We start from the raw sequence: 21,014 nt of genomic DNA on the forward strand, positions 1-21,014 counted from the left end.
ATACTCCAACAAGCACAAAGGAGATAAATGGTTTCTGAGATTTTCCTTTGGCTGTGTAGTCTGGATCATGGAATAATGTTCAATGAATATTTTCTCTGGCACTATTTAAGGAAAAGTTCCTTAAAGCTCCACAGAAAAAAATCTGTCCAAAAGAATAGATTTTTTTTTTGCTACTCTGGCTTCCACACAGATTTCCTTACTCAATAATTTTTCAGGTTTAAGAATGCACAGACATTAAAGCAAGCAAACAGCTTTCTCCTCAGACAACAGATCTGTACCTTAGAGGTGTACAATAACAGCTAAGTCAGAGAAGACACTGTGGAAATTTAAATAGATCTATATCTCAAGAATGTAACACATGCAAATTATTGCAAGAATGCAATAATGTGAATCACAAACTAAAAACAATTACCATAACTATGTTTTATAATGTTGGAAAACTAAAAAAGAACAAACAAAAAAAAACTTAATGGAAACTTGAACTCAACCTTTCTGCATATTCCTATAAAATAGAAAAGGAGACTTTAGACATATTCTGCCAGGGGGTGGGGGGAAGGGAATTACAAAATATTAAAAATTTTATGTTGCTGAAACAAAACTGTAACCTTTAAGAAGAATTTGTTATTTTACATGAACTTGATTTTTAAATGACAGAAAACTGACATTTTCCCTTTTTACCTAATCACTGAACCAATGCCACCTTAAACTGTCTAAACATACCATGCTTTATATTTTCTTTTAAACTTTCAACAATCTGTAAAGTAGCTATGGGTATATTTATTCCAAGTCTGTGCTCTTAAAAAATAATCAGAAAAGTACAATTACAGAGAAAATGTATTTTTAAAAATCTTCATGCATATAACTATTCATGTACCCTCAATGAGGTCAAATTAGTTGGAAAGAATTTGCATTTTGGTTAGAATGAGCTAACAAGACTATAGGGAAACAACACAATTTTAACCAGCAGGGTAAGAAAGAGTTTTCCTTCTTCTAAGCTCTGCAAGCAATAATTCCCACAACTGATCCTTTTAAAATGTTAGTGATCTTTACAGTATTTGAGTTGTTGGATAGTAATGTGTTTTCTTCTTTTATTTTGTTTTCACATCAAGGAATTTTCTATAAACTCATCTTCAAACAGAAAGTAAGCAGGCAAAGAACTGCTTCATTTGGTCTGAATATCATTATTATGTTTGTTTTCTGGTAGTTATGAATTACTTGAGAAGAAAGCTTGGCACGGTGGATAGAGTACAGATCTTGGAATCAGCGAGATTCAAGTCCAGCCTCTCACACATATACCTTTTGGCATTCTGGGCAAATTTCTTAACCTTTCAGTTCCCCAGGTTATTTATCTTAAGACTCTAAAATGAAGAGCAGTTCTCGATCTGCACGGTTAGCCATAGTTTCCTTACTAGAAATTACCTATACTAATAAAACCAGAGGTATGAATCAAATAGATTCATACATATATATGTATGTGCAGGTGCTCACCTTAAGATTTTGATCTTTCTTTAAGTCATGAGACCCATACCTAACTACCTATGTAAACATGATTGGTTTCCATATCATGTCCTATACTCATTGCACTGAAACACTACTCAGCATTTCCATTTATCAATGAATGCTGAGAGGTAATATTACTGAGGAAATAATATGAAATGAACACAGAGGCATGTATAGTTGGAGAAACTCCATTTGGAAGCTCTTCTAGACTCATTTTGGAGTTACCGAATAGTACCTGTAATTCCCAGAGTTCAATCTGCTGCAGCTGTTAACAGATTCTATAATCTAGAATGACAGTAAACTACCCTTTCCTCTTCTTTTATTCACTTTTTTTTTCAAGACTCAGTTAAGTACATAGCTGGGTTAAAGATCAGTGGTTTTTCATGTGACATGCTCTGGTATTCATCTAATGGCTTGTCAGGACAAAACTGTCCCTGTTCTTGCCAAAATAATAAAAATGACTCTCCACATCGCATGACAATCAGCCCTTCCTTATGGCGAAACAACTCAAGCTTATGTAATTAACTTGTTTTATAGATTTTTTTTAAATAACTGACATTATGCCAGGAAAGAGGATGCAATTCTCAAAAGAGATAAAAATTCTCACACAGCCCCCCCCTCAGTAAACTAGCATGTGCACTAGTTTCCTATCAAACCAGACTTGCCTATTTCCTAAAGATAATGCTGAAGTTACAAATATGTATTGCATTAGAGTGAATAAGTTAATACGTGCAAATTATGCAGAAGCAGCCGGCTGGGCACAGTCACAGACAGAGGTGGGGGATTCAATTGAGGAAATGTCATTTTTCTTGAGAACAAAGTATGGGACTTGCTTTGCAACATCTGTTGGGCTGTGTGAAATGTTAACAGATGTCTTAAGTGAAAAAAAAAGAGGAAGAATTAATAAAGGAAACCTCCTCTAAACAGATAATCCACCCAAATTTCCATATTCCCAAGGAAAAAAAATGACAGCAACATTTTTTCTCTATAAAATCTGCCATTGTTGCTTGACAATGTAAAGTTTCTTTTCTTTGTGAAGTTAAGGGAAAAGACTTCTGACTTCTCATTTGGAAAAAAAAATTGGGGAATCCTATCAGTCATTTTATCCAAGCATCCTCCAATTTTGAGCCCCTTGGTGAATAATCCCATCATAATCTATAGTAACTAGTCTCTTCTTGATTCACATATGTAATTTACTGGAAGTATATTCAGAAATACATATTGTACAGAAAGAGAAAATTCTTTCACTGCAAGTTTTCCTTAAAAAATTCATTAAACAAATATATATATGCATGCATATATATACATATATATATATATATATATATTCCTTTTCCCTCTCCTTTATTCTGCAAGTCATCTCTTAAAACAAAAAATTAAAAGGGGGATAGGGGAAGGGAGGGAAAAAAGGAAACTGGTACAGAAAACTAACCAAGACATCAATTGATTCTGCCAACAACAACACAAACTCCCCCAGCTCTGTGAAGAAAACTGAGAAATGCATTTTCTCACCTCTTCACCTAGACCAAGCTTGGTCAAAATTATATAAAATTCAGGTTCTTTTTGTGTGATTTTTGTTTACGCTATAGTAGTCATCATGTATAGTTTTCCTTGGTTCTGCTTTCTTTAATCTGCATCAGTTAATAAAAGTCTTATGTAAATTTGAATTCTTCATATCCATCATTTCTTGCACCACAGAAATATTCTATTACATTCATGTTCTATGGATTCTGTAGCCATTCCCCATTTGGAGATGCCCTTCTTCTGAAACTATGCTTTATCCAACAACCAAATAACTAACTTTAAGGCAATCATCCTAACAATCAGAAGTTCAGCAATACTGCCTTTGTAAATGTGGACTGCATCCCTCAGTACATTTCTTCTTACCACCATTTGAGATGCAGATTTTTTTAAAAAAAAGTAAGGCTGGTCCCAGCAAGAAGTATCTATTAAGTGTCTGGTACTTAGTACTACTTTTATTAGAGTTCCTCTAATAAACATTTATTAAGCACCTACTACTTCTAGCCAGACACTGTATTGAAAACTAGGGAAACAAAAACCAATTCCTGCCTTCAAGAAACTTACATTCTAAGAAAGGATCTAATAGGGAAATAAATACATACATACAAAGCAATGCAAGAATAAGTGGGAAATAATGAATAGAGGGAAGGCACTAGAATTAAGAGAATATGGGAAAGGCATCCTGTAAAAGATAGGGAAACACCTCTCTCATTTTTAAAAAAACATCTCTAACAGCAGTCAAATCAATTATGAGAATTTTTTTATGGCTTCTTTATTTTTCCCTATTTCTTTTGGCTTAGTATTTAAAAGAACCCTAGTGGGGATGCTTTCTGAGTCCATGTTCCTCCTTGTCATTCAATTTCTTAGATGGTTTACCCATATCAGTGCATTGCTATAATAGTTTTTATAAAAGTGCATATTTTTCAACTTAATCAAATTTAGTAACCATGACTGGTTTAACTCACTGGCCCCTACAAATATAATCTCTGCAAATTCTCCTTTTGGGGGGGAGGGGGAGAGAGGGTGATATCTGGAAGGAGTGGAGTATCTCTGCTACCACTTCTCTTAAAACTCTAGGCAGAAATATACACCAATTATCAGCTTATGGATGGACTGATCCATGAGGCACCTAAGTGTCCTCATAAATCAACCAAGTATGAAAAGATAGGAATTTCTGTTTTCATATCTGACTGTGGTTATAAATTACCCACTCCCCACTCCTGCTGTGTAAGGAGCCATGTAAAAACTTTTACATATTACCTCATGTTTATATCTACACATTCTCCAGGTGACCCTGGCAGTCAAAGGGCTAGCAATTTCAACATGTGGGAACCGAAGCCAGAACCTCACACAGACATGGGGGGGGGGGGCAAGGTTACAGCCAAAAATGAAGGAAAGACATGTAGGGTCATCCCCAAGAGCATTCCTAATATTTTATTAGCCAAAACTACACCAGCCTCTGGGTGCTCACTAATGTTCCCTCAGAAGAAATTCATTTCAGAACAAATTGCAATATAAAGGCGATGGTACACCCCAAAAATTAGTTGTGTAGACATTATACTTAATAAATGAATTCTTAAATTGAATTATACACTTATGCAGGATACACTTAAGGGGAAAAAATAACTTTACCCAATATATGACCTGTGATCAGTGGTAGGAAGTATCCTCAACAATACAAGGTAGAAGATGACATGGGTCTCAATTACTATGGCAGAGAGGTGGCTGACACATCACAAAGATTAACAGCAATGTCAAAGTAAGCATTACCTGGATGCTTTCCTCTAGTCTGTCCAAAGGGGTACATGGGCACTGATTGACACATTTTGTCTTGGCACTGAATTGGAAAAGGATTGTGATACAGCATCTGTTGACAGCCTAATCAGCTGTTCAGCTTTTCAGAAATACATAAGGGAAATATCCTAGTGTCAGAAACTCATTGCCCCATTTTGATAGGCTGAAAAGATTTTGGTAGGGTGTATTGAATAAAGCAGTTTTTCCAAATGTGAGCAAAATGATAAATGACTTGGAACCAAAGCATGTGCAAATGCAAAAGCAGAAGTGATTTTCGTCATTTTAGGTCAGTGTTAACTTGCTTAAGTTCAAGAGGAAAAAAATGCTTTAGAGATACTACAGTACTACCTTCTCTTAGAGTCCTTAGTTTATAGGTTTTATCAGAGAGCGCCTAAGACTGGATCCTTTCTTGTCGCCATCTTGGCTCTGCCCCCCTCAAGAGTATTAGAGAGAGTAATTTCTCCCCATGCAAGGAGTCTATTTTCTTGAAAAAGTCTCCAAAAAACAAGGGAACTATGGGAACACTACCTTCAATGAACACTGAAATCAGATTGAGAAGTATATGATTTATTAGGAGATAACTATGATGTGATACAAGGATTCCTCCTAGAGATCATTATTATTAGAGAATTATTATGCCATACTTCTTTCCTTCTAAAATAAATGGATCTAGAAATCTACTGCCCTGGAAAAGTTATCTTAATGACAAAGTAAATTCGATATGCAATTTACTATCAGAGAAATGGATTCATAAATACAGTCATATCATATTTCACACCAATATTAGGCTTTATAAGCTTTGTTGTATAAATGGGAAGCAAGTCATGCAATTTCCACAGCTTTACACAAAAAAAGAATAAAAGGTATGATAGTATTCTCTCATGTATGACTTGACACCCCAAAAACTTAAAACAATTTTTAAAAGAATGGAATTCTAATCTATTTAAAATCCCAAATCACCAGTAAACACTGGGAAAAATCATGTCCTTAAATCTTCAAATAAAATATTTCACTTAGAAAAAAATGAGAAAATAAGACAATACAAGTTAAGAATCTTCCATTTCCTTTAAACACTTCACAAATACTAAATGCAAGTGTATTAGTCAAATAAATAACTTGGCAAAATTTTAAAAGTCCAATGGGCTTCCAACTAGACCTGACCCAGAGTAAACTACAAATATAAAGGCATTGGTACAGTCCAAAATTAGCTATGTAGACATTATACTTAATAAGTAAATTTTTAAATCGAATTGTACACTTATTCAGTATAAACATAAAGGGGGAAAAAATGCTACTCATTATATGACCAGTGGGAGGAAGTGTCTCAACAATAAAAGATTTAAAGATGACATGGGTCTCAATTACTATTCCCTTCCACTGAAAATTATGACTGACAACAGTAGGTTTTGTTGTCAGGAGTAATCAGAGGTGAATAAAGTAGCACTCCTATAGATCAGGTTGAAAGACTTAAGAGTTATAATGCATCTTAGAAATCATATGGTTGAAAGACTATTATCTTTAATTTTAAAAAAGTTATTATGTAATTTTGCTATCTCTTATACTTTTTTTTTCCCTTAAGGATATTATTTCTCTCTCATCACATTCAACTTGGGATCGACGTATACCATGGAAACAATGTAAAGTCTAGCAGACTGCCTTCGATGGGGGGTGGGATTGCAGGGAGGGAAGTGAGATTAAGGGAAAAATTTTAAAATTCAAAATAAATAAATAAAATAGATAGATATATAGATAGATAGATAGATAGATAGATAGATAGAACTTGAACTCATAATCCTGAAAAAAAATCATATGGTTCAAAGGCCCAAAAAAAGTACAAAAATGTACAAAAATATTCAGAGCAGTTCTTTTTGTAGTGGCAAAGAACTGGATGTTCATCAATTGAGAAATGGTTAAACAAATTATGGTATAAGAATTTGATAGAATATTATTGTTCTTTTAAAAATGATGAGCAGATAGATTTTAGAAAAACCTGGGAAGATTTACATGAACTAATATGAAGTAAAATGAACAGAACCAGGAGAACATTGTGCACTTTAAGGGTAACATTGTGTGATGATCAACTATGATAGACTCAGCAGTCAGCAATACAACAATTAAAGACAATTCTAAAAGACCTATGATGGAAAATGCCATCCACAAGCAGAGAAATAACTATGGAATCTGAATGAAAATCAAAGCATACTATTTTTACCTTTTTAAATTTTTTTTTACTTTTATCTTTCTTGTAGTTTTCCCCCTTTATTCTGAGTCTTCTTTCACAGAGTGAATAATATGGAAATGGGTAACACAATTGTATATAACGTATATCAAATTACTTGCTATCCTAGAGTGGGGCAGGGAAGGGTGGGAGGGAGAAAAGTTTACAGAAACGAATGTTCAAAACTATCTTTAAATTTAATTGGAAAAAATAAAAATAATTTTTAAAGAAACCATATGGTTCAAATTCTACATTTTACAGATGAAAAACTAAAGGATATGATTCACCCAGGTCACACAACTTTTAAGTGTTTTGGGCAGAATTTGAAGCCAGATCTTGAATTTGAACCCCAGTCCTCCAGACTCCAAGTTTAACACTATTATCCACTGCATCAAGTTGGGAAAGAAGTTTATACAAGATTGCTCAATGAAAGAGAGGAACTTGATAGGGTTTTAAGGGAAAACAGCATTCCTCATCTTTGGAGTATCAACACAACGTCTGTTTGCATTATATTTTGCCAGGCTTGCTCCAGGTTATTTAATTCTACATGAAACTACTAAATAAATGATGATGTCTAGAAGAGGAGGGGATGATATACATACTATAAATTTGCTTTTTAAAAATGACCATATTTATTAATCAGAAATCCATTTTGAAGGGTCTATCTGTCCAAAACCAAGCCTACTTCAATATGGAGATACTTATCACCAAAAGTTAACTACACTGCATACAGAGTGAATTTTTGTAACCACCAAAATTTAAGAAGATCTATAAAAGAACGGAAGTATTAAAATATCTATAATTGAAGAATGACCCACATTAAATAAAAATTCAGACCTTAAGAAGCATTATAATCTCTTAGCACATCTGTAATTGACCCTTTTTAAAAAACCTTTATAACAAAAAAATGCAAAGAAAATGTTTCATCACTTTTAGTGTCTGTCCATAGCATTCTTTAACACAAATCATCAAGTAATTAAAGCATTATTTTAAGAATGCAAATCTAAATCCAGGTCCAAATGACTAATTTGCCAGTTTGATAAATAGATAATCCTTTATCAGATGATTTGAAATGGAAGAAACCCTTGAGATCATTTCATGCAATCCTCATCAGATCATAGATGATTAAACTGGGACCTAGACAAGTAAAATCAAGACTCACAGTTGGCAAGTTCATACTGTTGCTGGATACTCTGCTAAGCATTGAAAGCTAATTGGTAGAACTAGAATCTGAACTCATGTCCTTTGACTCCAAATCCTCTTCTATTTTCACTAAACTATGTGTAGCTAGTATATAATATACCAGAAAGCAACAGTATCTGTATAAGTCCTAGAGCCAGAAATGTAATCCATGGGATAACACAGTGCTCCATAATCTCAGCTGATTCTTCCCTAGCTGATAATCAAGAGATCATGGATAGAAGGCTGTGACTCTTGGGATTTATTTCTGACAGAAACAGAAAGTAACATCCATATCCAAAGTAGGATATCAGAATCAAAATGGTATGAGGAGGAGCAAAGAGACATGATCCAGGCTCAAGATTCAGCACAAGGATAACAACAATGATATAAGTATCCCAAAGAATTTCTTTGACTTGATAAGACTCACCTTTGGTCAGATCCAAACATGCATGTTATTATAACAATGATGTTCTTCTAAATTTTGTAACAGTTGGGTAATTATTGTTACTGACCACAATGACCTTAAATGAAAATGGCAGTGCTAAAAATGGTGTGACTGTGGCTTCTTCCTTACTCCCCCTTCCAAAACCTGCATACATAAATGTTTCAAAATGAAAGACTATGACAGTTGACATAAAAATTTAATCTATACTTAAAATTTTCACTTTTTCCTTCTAGAATTGATTTCCCATCTGCTGGTGCTATCTTTAAGGTAATGATTCAAATCATAAACATCTACAGACTTATATATTATATTTAAGGCATTACTGCTATGTTGGGCTAGGCATCTTAGAGGACATGATTATAATAAACAAGGCAGCTCTTATCTTCAAAGAATTTTTAATCTAGTGTGGAAGGGAATACACATATGTAAACACTGATGATACAAAGCAGAATTTGATCATTGCTACCCAAGAGTATCTTCTCCTTATCCACCCCTACCCCTAAAATAGGAATTTGGAGGAATGGTCATTTTCAGTTGGAATAATCATGGAAAATTTCATGAAGAAGGGAACCCTTGAGCTAGATCTTGAAACGTGGGTAGGTTTTTAGAGGGCAGAAATGAGCAGAAAGCATAACAAATGAAAAGAATATCTGAAAACAACACATTAGGATAATAGAGGAATATTTTTGAACCAGCAAATAATTTGGCATTAATAAGGTTCATATAAAAACCAGTGTAAGAAAGCACTGAAAAGTAGGATGAAACCAAATTATAGAGGTCCCTGAATACCATATGTAAGAAGTCTGGTTCTCAGTTGATAGGAATTAAGGTTCTATTGAAAACGTTTGAGCTACATAACATTCAACTTAGTTCAATGTATTCCATGGAAACAATGTAAAGACTGACAGACTACCTTGGAGGGGAGGGGAGCAAGATGAGGGAGGAAATTGTAAAATTCAGAATTAATTAATTAATTGATTGGTTTTTTTAAAAGAGGGAAGAAAAGAAAAGCTTTGAGCTAGAGGTAGAAATCACCAGTCATGCATCTGGAAACAGGATGTGAGGGTGGAGAGAAATGGAGACAGGATGAAAGGAGAGATCAGTTAGGAGGTTATTACAAAATTTTTTTTAAATCTTCCAATGGTGGTTATGGTGAAAATGAATATGACATGGGGCAACTAGGTGGTACAGTGGATAAAGTACCGGCCCTGGAGTCAGGAGTACCTAGGTTAAATCTGGGCTCAGACACTTAATAATTACCTAGCTGTGTGGCTTTGGGCAAGCCACTTAACCCCATTTCCCCTGCAAAATCCTTTATAAAAATGAATATGACACAATTTCATTATTGTATGTTGTTGTCATGTCTGACTATTCATGACCCCATGTGGGGTTTTCTTGACAAAAATACTAGAGTGGTTTGCCATTTTCTTCTCTAGTTCATTTTGTAGATGAGGAAATGAAGGAAGCAGGGAAACAAGTGACTTGCACAGGGTCATACAGCTAGTTAAGAATCTGAAGTTTGGATTTGAATTCATGAAAATGACTCTCTTGGGGCAGATAGGTGACTTAGTGGATAAAGCACCAGCCTTGGAGTCAGGAGTACCTAATTACCTAGCTGTGTGGCCTTGGGCAAGCCACTTAACCCCATTTGCCTTGCAAAATAAAAAAACCTAAAAAAAAAAAAAAACAAAAGAAAATGACTCTCTTTCTGAATCCAAGTCCAGAGCTCTATGTACTGCACCATCTAGCTGCCCAGCAAAATGGAGGAAGGAAGTTGTTGTTTAGTCATGTGTAACTCCTCATGATTCCCACTTGGGATTTTGATGGCAAGATACTGGAATGCTTTGAAATTTACTTCTTTAGCTCATTTTACAGAGGGGAAACTGAGGCAAACATGGTTAAATAATTTGCACAGTGAATGGAGCACAGACCCTGGAGTCAGGAGGATCTGATTTCAAATTTGACCTCAGACACTTACTAATTGTCTAGCTGCCTGACCTTGGGCAAGTTACTTAATGCCAGTGCCTTAAATAAAAAAACATTTAACAAAAAAAGAGCATTGCAAATGGTAAAGCAGAAACAGTAAAAGAGGGGAGGGAGAGGTAACAGTAGATTCAAAGGATCAAAGGTTAAAGAGAAGGTTAGTGGTTTCTGCTTGTTTACGTGCTTGTTTTTAATATACTAAGATCTGAAAATGTTCATAGGCAAAAAAGGAGTAGGATAGGATTAGTGAAAATGTAAAACTGAAAAAGCAGGGAAAGAGTGAGATCGAGATCACATGTTCCAGGGAGGTTTTAGCCTAGAAGGAATGGAATGCATAATTGATGAATCAAAGTCCTATAGAGGTAGGGAAAGAACAAGATCCAGAACACATGTTCTAGGAAAGTTTTAACATAAAAGGAAGAAGACACCTAATTCTCTGACACTAGAAAAAAATAAATGAAATGAAGATGCAAAGAAAGTTTAAGATGTAGAATATTAAAGTTCAGGAAACTTATGTGCCCTAAATTTTCTCAAAAAAGTTAAATGTTGTCTTATTCACAAAGTAACATGAAGACTGAAAAAAGTTTGGAACTGCCTTAAAGAAAAAAGTGAAAAGGAGTCAAAAGGAGGAAAAAGTTAAAAATCACAGATTATTAAGGGAAGACCTAGAAGAGGTTAAATAACATGGAACTGTTATTGCCAGAAATATTTGGCTATCTTATAAAGGGAGTAAAGAATACAATGGATACTCCATATTAGGGACTGGCAAAAAGGGTATATTAGAAGATCAATGTGCCAGGGAATTTTAGGGCATTAGAATGGTTGTTTTTAAAGTGGCTGTCTATGGAGTCCAGGTTGGCTATGAAGGCAAATAAAGGTAGAAGGAATACTATATACTAAGAGAATAAGAAGTTGACTACAGTTAAAAATGAGGTTAAAGAATAGATTCTGTGGGGAGGACATTGTTGTCAGAGTTCGAAATCTAGTAAAGAGATTTAATTCAGGAACCATTTACTTAATTAAAACAAAGTAGAACATAACTTTCTTTAAGACATACTCTGTAGCATGCGAAATCTCATCATTAACCACTGCCTTTAGAAATCATTCCTAGAATATCAAATGATTGATTCCTGCAAAGAACCCAAGGAAAGAAATGAATTAAATGAATTAAGATCAAATCATTTTGGATTTTTCTCTTAATTCTGAATGTGCCTCCCTGCATCCTACCTACAAGACTGTCACTAACAAAATAAAATAAATATAAAATATTTATAAATTTATAAATATAAAATAAGTTAAAAAGAAGGAAAATCATGATTCTGTATGCTATATGACATAGATAAGTTTCAGTGACTCTGAAAGTCATTTCATTGCAAATGTGAAGCCAAGATTGGGATACTTGCTTTCACTAATTATTATGTGATTCATCGTCTAGAGTTGCCCAGTGTCACAGCCATTCTCAGGACAATTAGTGAGAGCTGCATTAGCAGGAACTCGGCACTCTCTGTCTCACTTTCCTCTAGAGAACAGGGAAATGATGAGTTGCATCACCTGGCCAGGAGCAGCCGCCGCCACAAAGTCACCTTAGGGACTTGGACAAAGAGATTCATCTGCAGCCTTGGCAGCCACTAAAGCATGCCTTTCTAGAAGCCAGTCATACTATAATCCACTGGCACAAAGTCCTTTTATTAAGGACCACTGTCTAAGTGACCTGTCATGGAGCTTTATAAAACAGCATTAATACCATGGGCCAAAATGAGATTGATCTTTGAGCTTCGTGGTCTCCTGTTGTCAACAGTGCATTATAAAACCAATACTAAATACTTTATAAACAGGTCTCCCTACAGTGTATTAGAAGAACAGTGCATATTTCATGCCCCATAGTTAGGTAGCCACATATCCATCAGACTAATAAATAATTTATTAGGTGCTCAGAAGTACAATAAGAGTCAATAAACTAACTTCTGGATACTTACAAGCCACTTTTTCTTTTGAAAATGTGCCTGAACAAGAAGAGATAGGTCATTGACTAAGAGAAAGATAGAGAAAACAAGGGGTTATCTAAAATATAGTATCATGAGGCAGCAAAGACAACCCACAAAAGTGGGGAAAATTCCCATGAATTTGAAAACCTCAAGAGTGGAACTGCAATCAAAAGTTTGGGTTACTAAACTCACACACAAAATGCACCACCCCTCCACACTCATTTCCTTTCCCTATGTATAGATTTCCCTAGTCCTACCATCCTGGGATACAGCCCAGGAAAAGAACAAACAGTGGAAGCATTTCTAACATATTTCTATTCAAGCCAAGCGACAACCACCAGTAATGTGATTTGCTTTGAATGTCTATCAAAAATTGTACAATAGCTCAAAGGCACACTTTTCCTGACACAGGTATAAGCAATGGGCTGAAATTTTCAAGAATCCAAAACTGGATCGGCATATCTTTAAACAAATAAACAAAAATTAAACTAAAGTTTCTAAACCCTTTCTTTTTCCCTCTAAATGTGACATGGCTCCCTATGTTGTATCAAAAATCATCAGATCACTCCTCTGAATCCCAAATCCCTGAGATAAGAAACTGTTAAAAGACAAAGTCTAACAATTTGAAAATGAAATTTCTTCATCTGGGAGTATTTCCCAAACTCTCCTTGGCGTGGACCTTTGTATAGTATTGTGGGTGCCATGGTTTCACATATTGGCCACATTAATACAGGATAGCAAGCATCTCTAACCCACAACTGTGTGCTCTCCAGCCCCAAAAGCACCCACAGAACCAATGCCAATGCAAACCACTCTCCCCATCCCACATCAGAACCACACTGGTTTTCTCCAGGAGCCAGATGCTGAGATACAGTCCTGAAAGGAAGGTTTTTGAGCTCTTTCCATTCACATGATGGGTACAGCATGTTTGAGGAATATGCTGCCAAAGGGACTTTTTTTTTTTTAATGTTGCCCTCCCCTAATCCACACTAAGGCATAAACCATAAAGAGGTTTATGGTGTCAGATGGATTCCCAAATTCTCCCCATGGGAAAAACCTGAAATGGATAAATATATGCATTTTTTTAATGTACTGTTTTCTTTTTCTTTGCAATTTCATTCATTTCTTTAAAATAAATAAATAAATAGATGGATAGATAAATAAATAAATAAATGATGTTCATGAGCTGGAGTTCTTAATGTTCAAAATATTTTTTTAAATGTGGACAAGCAAACGGAATGGCAGCAAAAGGATAGGTTTGATTTCACAACATTTCCTCAAAGATTTACCCAGAAGTTAAGGCCTTAAGTAGTGTTGGTTTGATAGCACTGTGGAACACTACATTCTTCCATTTCTACTGGTACTATGATTGTTAGTAAAAGAATCCCAAAGAATCATTGGACTTATTAGGTGGAAGTGGCATTCTATTAGAATACACATTCTAAATCAGTTAGGCTCTGTCTATAAACTATAAAAGACAAGTCCAATGAACTCAAAGTCTTTATTATCTCTCCCTTAGGGATTTGCTACTCTCTCCAGAGGGAATTTATTCTTGAGATCCATGCATGTTTATATCTGAACCAGGACTGGTCACTCCCCTAAAACTGGGACTTTACCATATGTAGGGCTTAAACAGAGTTACAAAAGATAAGCAGGTTTTTACTCTTGGACCAAGAAGTCTCGGCCCCAAAGGTCTAGGATCTTAATCTTTTGCTAAAGGGGGATTATTCAAATAACCACACAATCCACCCTGTGATACCATAACACTGCTTGGCAAGGCTCCCTGAGTTCTATCAGAAAACAAAATCTTATCCAAAGTGAAAGGATACCTCAGTCCACTGGTTTATGTCAAACAAAACCTACTTTTTAACTTGCTAAATATCATTCACAGTAATCAAATCATGGGACATACAGCTGAAATTCAAATCAACTGATAGGTATTAATCCTAATGTACAGGTGCTTGCTTTTTCCTACCAAAAAACAAAGTGGAAGATAATTAGGAGCATTATCTAAAACAGTAAAAAGTCTTGAAAAACTGAATCACATAATTCAAAAGCATCCATGGAAAAAGTTGTAAGCACAGCAACAGAGAGTGAAAACAGAACCAATTTGTCTTCATTTCTACATCAAACTATCATCATCATTATTGCAAACGGATCCACCATATTTAGATTCTAATCAGTCTTCATAGTGCTATGTGAATGTAAAAAAGTCTTCCTGACTGCAGACCCAGCATTCTATCCACTACCACCTAGCTGCCCTCTCCTCATCAAGATAATTTATATCGAGAGCCCAGAGAAAGACTGAGTGATACATATTCCTAGTCCAAGATAACTTAGAAGGCCCACAGGAAAGGTATGTTTCACCAAGACCAGGAGTTGGAAAAAAGCCCAGCCCAGGGATCACTGAGAACAGCTTGAAGGGGCGATGAGAGAACTCTGTAACACCAGAATGAGTGTGGAGTGAGGAGCACCGGCTGCAGAACCTGCAGCAAGAATCAGGGGATTCTTGGGCTACATGAAAGTCATGGAAAAGAGCCTGGACTTCATTTTTCAAGAAATTATACAGCAAAATTGCCCTGAGATCCTAGCAACAGAGGGTAAAATAGAAATTAAGGGATTCACTGGTTACCTCCTGAAAGAGATACCAAAAGAAAAACTTCCAGGAATATTATAGCCAAATTCCAAAACTCCCAAGTCAAAGAAAAAAACACTAAAAATTGCCAGAAACAAACAATTCAACTACTGTGGCTTCCATAGTCAGGATTACATGGAATCCAGCAACATCTACATTAAGGGCTTGTAGGGCTTGGAATATGATATTACGGAAGGCAAGAGATCTTGCTTTACAGTCAAGAATCAACTACCCAGCAAAATTGAACATCCTCTTTCAGGAGAAAAGATGAACTTTCAATGAAACAGAGGACTTTCAAACTTTCCTATTGAAACAGCCAGAACTGAACAGAAAGCTTGATGTTCAAGTACAGGACTCTGCTGAACCATAGAGGGGTTAGACGAGAAGGACTAACTAACTATGAGGAAATTAATGATGTTAAACTGTCTGTATTCCTACATGGGAAGAAGATATTGATAACTCATATGAACTTTCTCATTTATAAGAGCTGTTAGAAGGAGCATATATAGACAGGGCACAGGAAGGAGTGGAATATAATGGTATAATATAGTAAAAAGATGGAGTCAATGGGTTGATAAAGGGAAGTACTGGAAGGAAGAGAAAGGAGAGGAAGGAGCTAAGATATTTCATATGAGTCAAGAAAAAGCTTTTTTTCAGTGGAGTGGACTGGGGGAATGAGTGAGCCTTCATTCTCATCAGAAATGGCTCAGAGAGGAAATAACTTACACACTTAATAGGGTATAGAAATTTATCTTATCCTAGAGAAAAATGAGAAGAAAGGGATGGGATAAGAGGGAATGAGGGGATGGAAGGGGGGGGAATAAGTGATAGAAGAGAGGCAAGACTGAGGGAGAGGGTACTCAGATACAACACACTTTTGGGCAGGGACAGGATGAAAGGAGAGAGAATAGAATAAAGGCGAGAGAGAGAATAGAATAAATGAGAGTGGGGAGGAATGGAGCGGAGGGAAATACAGCTAATAAGTAATAGCAACTGTGGGAAAAATATTGAAGCAGCTTCTTTGGTGGACTTATGATAAAGAAGGCAACTCACCCCAGAGTACATTTTTTTCCTCTCTCTCTCTCTCTCTCTCTCTCTCTCTCTCTCTCTCTCTCTCTCTCTCTCTCTGTCTCTCTCTCTTGCTCGCTCTCTCACACACACTATTCTTGAGGTTTTCCATCTTCTGGGGGTGGGGGTTATGTTTACTCATAACAAAATTACTGTAATAATAAAATAAATTAAAAAGAAAAATGTATAACTCAAAACCTTTGAAAAAGAATGAATGTTGAAAACTAGCTTTGTATGTAATTGGGAAATTAATTTTTAAAAATTTTAAAAAATAAAATTATAAGTTGGGTCTAAAAAAATAATCTATATTCAATGTCTTGTTAATCAGAGCCCTTTATAGAAAGACCAAAGTCAAATTCCAGTGTTAAAAGTGAAAAGATCAAATGATTAGAAGTTTTCAGAATTCAACCCATCTGTATGAGCCAAGAACTACAGGGCTGGGTCATTGATTATGTGAGGAAGTCAAAATGGCACTAAGGATATGAAATCAGGAAAGGAGACTGGACCAAAAAAAGTAAACACAAGGTTTAGAGTTCTCAAAAGCACACTAGAGTTGAGCCTAGAAGAAAGATTAAAAATTGAGAAGCAATTAATCAGGCAGTTAAGGTATTTTGGGAAAGGATGATGAGTAATATGAAAATATGGGGCAAAAGAATGTTTAGGCTGAAGAATAGCTAGTGGTCTGATGTGGCCATCATAATGTGACATGAGACGAATAATCTGAACCAACAGGTAGATGTCAAGATTGTAGAAGGACCTAAAATCTAAAACTGAGGTTTGTGATCAAAACCGGGCCAATAGATGATTTTTTTTCTTTTTTCTTTTTTTCTTTTTTTTTTTTTTTAGAGATTTGAGTGAAGGAATATCTTGGAGAAATCTGATTGGTAAACTATTATATTAGTATATTAGTAAAGTAAGGAATCAAAAACAATTGATGGCATGGCTAGGTGTCACAGTAGATAGAGCACCTGCCCTGGAGTCAGGAGTACCTGAGTTCAAATCCTGCCTCAGATACTTAATAATTACCTAGCTGTGTGGCCTTGGGCAAGCCACTTAACCCCATTTGCCTTGCATAAAAACTAAAAAAAAATTGTTATAGTTATTTGTATAGATAAGTGGGATGCAAGAGATGTTCTAAAGGTGTAATCAACAGGAATAAGCCAATGATTGTATGGGGATTGGGAGAGTATGAAGGAAGACTCCAAGATAAGTTAAAGATCCCAGAGGACTTAAGTGGAAATGTCCAAGATCCAGTTGATGATGTAAAAGGAGAATTCAAGAAATATCAGAGATAGATATCCAAAATTGAGCACCACTCCTTAGGATGAATGGTAAACCCATGACAAAATATGAGATTAGCCAAAGAAATTTATGAAGAATCTTAAAGAATCCCCACCTTGAAAAGACAGGATCCAAAAATATGGAGGCTGAGGATTAACCAGACAAGGAGAACCAGGAAAAAATTAGTGTCACTGAAAATGAAGTGTTCAGACTGAAAGTGTCCAAAAGGTGCAGCTTAAAGTCACCAACCTACAACGATGTTTTTTGAATTCTGCTGACTGGTTCACACCCTTGCCCACCCAAACGACATGCCTGCCTGCCTGGCTATTACAGCTTCTTTACCCCTTTACTTGTTGGAGGAGTCTAACCAGCTGTTTGACTTTATTACCTGAACTTTGAGTCTTTCCATAGCAATAAGGACTACATAGAGTAGGCACCTAATAAATGTGTGTAGGATTGAATTAGAAACCAGCTATTCCTCTGTTATAATTCTGTATAAAATAAAAAGCAAATTAATTGCAGGTGGGGACTTCATTAAAATTTAAGTTTTGGATGCCAGCAAGGTTTTTACTAAAACTCAAGAAAACTTTTTAAAAACTTATTTCCTGGTTCTTAGGTGTGCTACAAGCAAATTGATACTTTATATAACACAGTGCCTGCCTTCTAGGAGTTTACTATCTTTATGAAAGCAAACCACAAATGTAAGAAAAATCAACAAACATTTTTTAAATTCCTACTAAATGATTTGTAAATTATAGAACAAGGAAACAAAATATGACTGTCTAAAGCTACTGCATAATCATAGGATCAGAGTTTTACTTCTGAACAAGTCCTTAGAGACCATGGAATCCAACTCCTTCATTTCATATATAAATTGAGGTACAGAATGTTTCAAGTGACTAGCTCAGGGGTCACCTAATAACTAAGGCTACATGAGGGGGGTTACAACCTAGATATTCCTCACTCCAAGGCCAGTGTCCTATGCATATTACATGCCAACACTGGAATTCCTCAACACAGAGATTCTGAATAGTAAGATTCCCCTAGAGAGCAATTCCCCTCCTCTTAGTCTATTTACCTGGAGGTCAGTAAATCAAAAGACTAGGGTAAAAGTGAAAAAGTTTAATTAGCAGTATCTGAAGGGCTGTTGCCAGGTAGCTAGCAATTACTCAGAACAAAGGGAGACATAGATAAATATAGGTACAGATACATAATTTATGTATGTGTGTAGGGGCAGCTAGATGGTGCAGTGGATAGAGCACCCACCCTAAAGTCAGGAAGAACTGGGTTCAAATCCAAATTCAGGCACGTGATACTTAGCCATGTGACCTTGGGCAAGTCACAACACTGATTGCCTTGCATCCAGGTCCATTGCCAGTCATCCTGATTCATATGTGGCCTCTGGACCAAGATGGCTCTGAAGCAGAAAGTGAGGATGATAACTTAGCTCAGGACCAAATCTTCAATTCCTTAACTCTTACTGATGACATTTGTTATAATACTTGCCAAACCTGACATTCTTTTCTTTTCTTTTTTTTTTTTGCAAGGCAATGGGGTTAAGTGACTTGCCAAAAGTCACACAGCTAGGTAATTATTAACTTTCTGAGACAAAATTTCAACTCAGGTCCTCTCACTCCAAGATTGGTGCTCTATTCCCTAGGCCACCTAGATGCACCCCCTCACTCAAATGTAATTCATGTGCTTGTCATGGCATCACTTCCCTGATGTCATGCTCTTCTTTGAGAATGAAGGACAAATTATCATCATCATCATCATCATCAGTGTAGACAGATAGATAGATATTTTTTAAACTGTGGCCTTAGGGCAGTATTATAGGAGGCAAAAGGACACATCAAAAGAGCCTACTATTTGGGAGGTTAAGCAATAAGGACAAGATATCAGGTGATTTGTGAGAGGAACATCTTAATTGTGGGGTTGAAGTTAGCTTTGGCATCTCTGGAGTTACCAAAAATCAGATTTATTCTGGTGAGGTTATTTCTCTTCAGTTAATCCCATCAGATCAATGGAATGGGGCAATAGATTTCTAATTCCAAGCAAAATATTTGGTGGGGCCAGAGGTCTTCTAGAGAGAGGTCTCCTTCAATACAGAAGCCATGTTCTTATCCTATTGGAATAAAGTACAGACTAATGTTCTATTTAAGGAACTCTATAATTCCCTTTCTTTGACCTCTAAGAATAATTACTCAGGGGAAATGTTTCACCTGAATTTAGAGCAAACACCATGATGATTTAATACATTTCCTCCACATCATTGGTATTTATCTTACGAGTTACTATCTGAAAGCTCATCTGCCTGTATAGGATATAAGCTCTCTGAGGGTAGAAACTGCTTCTTGCACCCAGAAAATATTTAATAAATATTTGTTGATTAACTGATATGAGAAGATCTAGAATCAGCAGCTTGGTGAAAAACATTTGAGTGAAGGTTAATGGAAAAAAAAGCAACAGTCTCACTGACATCAGAGTGTGTATATATTCATTACGGACTACATGCACAGAGAGAAAAAATAGATGAGGAGTTCGGTAAACAGATTACAAACCTGGCACAGAAGCATAACATAATAACAACAGAAAACTTCATAAATCCAGATATCTGCAGGACTGTTCTCTCTGCCAAAAGCAACCAAAAATTTCTTGATTTATCTTACTAACAATTTCATTCTTTTAAGAGGTAGAGAAATTAACTAGGGGAAATATTTATTCTAGATTTTATTCACATCAACAAGTGGAAAGTGGTTGCAGGTGTGAAAATGATGGAACCTTGGGGTTGACTATTCTTAGAATTTCTGAGAGAAGGAAAATTTTGCAGTCTATTTTAGAAGTTTCATAAGAGATCTCAATAAGTCAATTGGTATAGATTTATAGATCTTAAAAACTATCTAGTTCAATGGCCATTTTACAGTTGAATTGAGGCCCAGTAAGTTAAGTGACTTGCAAGGAAAAGAGGTAATGACATATTGAAAGAAATCCTCTGAATAAAGATCCAGTATTGTTTCTGTCCTAGTGGGATTATGTGATCAAAGTTTGTAAAACCTATGAAGTTTATGTTAATTTTATGAGTTTATAAGTAAGTTTATGTGAACACATATAAACACATATATTTATCTCTAAAAGTAAAAATCTGCTAATAAATAATTATCTTCTCTGTTAAAAATATGAAGTTTCAAAGATAAGTTATTTTGTTATTCTTTAAGGATAAGGGACACCATAGTTCTAGTATTCAAGTCTATCATATTTTCAGACATATGTATATATTTGACATGTATGATATATTGAGATATTTTCTGTGAAGAATAACCTATATTATACATAATCAGATATAGGAATAAATAACACAAAAGGAATTCTCCATAATCTTTCTTCTTCCCATTCACAAAAACC

At 35.5% G+C, this 21,014-nt stretch overlaps 1 protein-coding gene across 5 annotated transcripts in view; it reads right to left on the minus strand.

Annotated features, from left to right (window-relative positions):
* The window catches only part of BNC2 (basonuclin zinc finger protein 2), a 514,203-nt gene that overhangs the window by 353,224 nt on the left and 139,965 nt on the right, over positions 1-21,014 (minus strand). The window contains exon 1 of one of the 5 annotated variants that reach the window (XM_074197562.1): positions 1,236-11,955. The exons of the other annotated variants lie outside the window; for them this stretch is intronic. Within the exon in view, the coding sequence (XP_074053663.1) occupies positions 1,236-1,292 (57 nt within the window). The 5' untranslated portion in view covers positions 1,293-11,955. Of the gene's footprint in view, positions 1-1,235; positions 11,956-21,014 lie in introns of those variants that run through there. 5 annotated transcript variants of the gene reach the window in all.

Source organism: Macrotis lagotis, chromosome 8 (genome assembly GCF_037893015.1).
Source record: "Macrotis lagotis isolate mMagLag1 chromosome 8, bilby.v1.9.chrom.fasta, whole genome shotgun sequence".
NCBI lineage: Eukaryota > Metazoa > Chordata > Mammalia > Peramelemorphia > Peramelidae > Macrotis > Macrotis lagotis.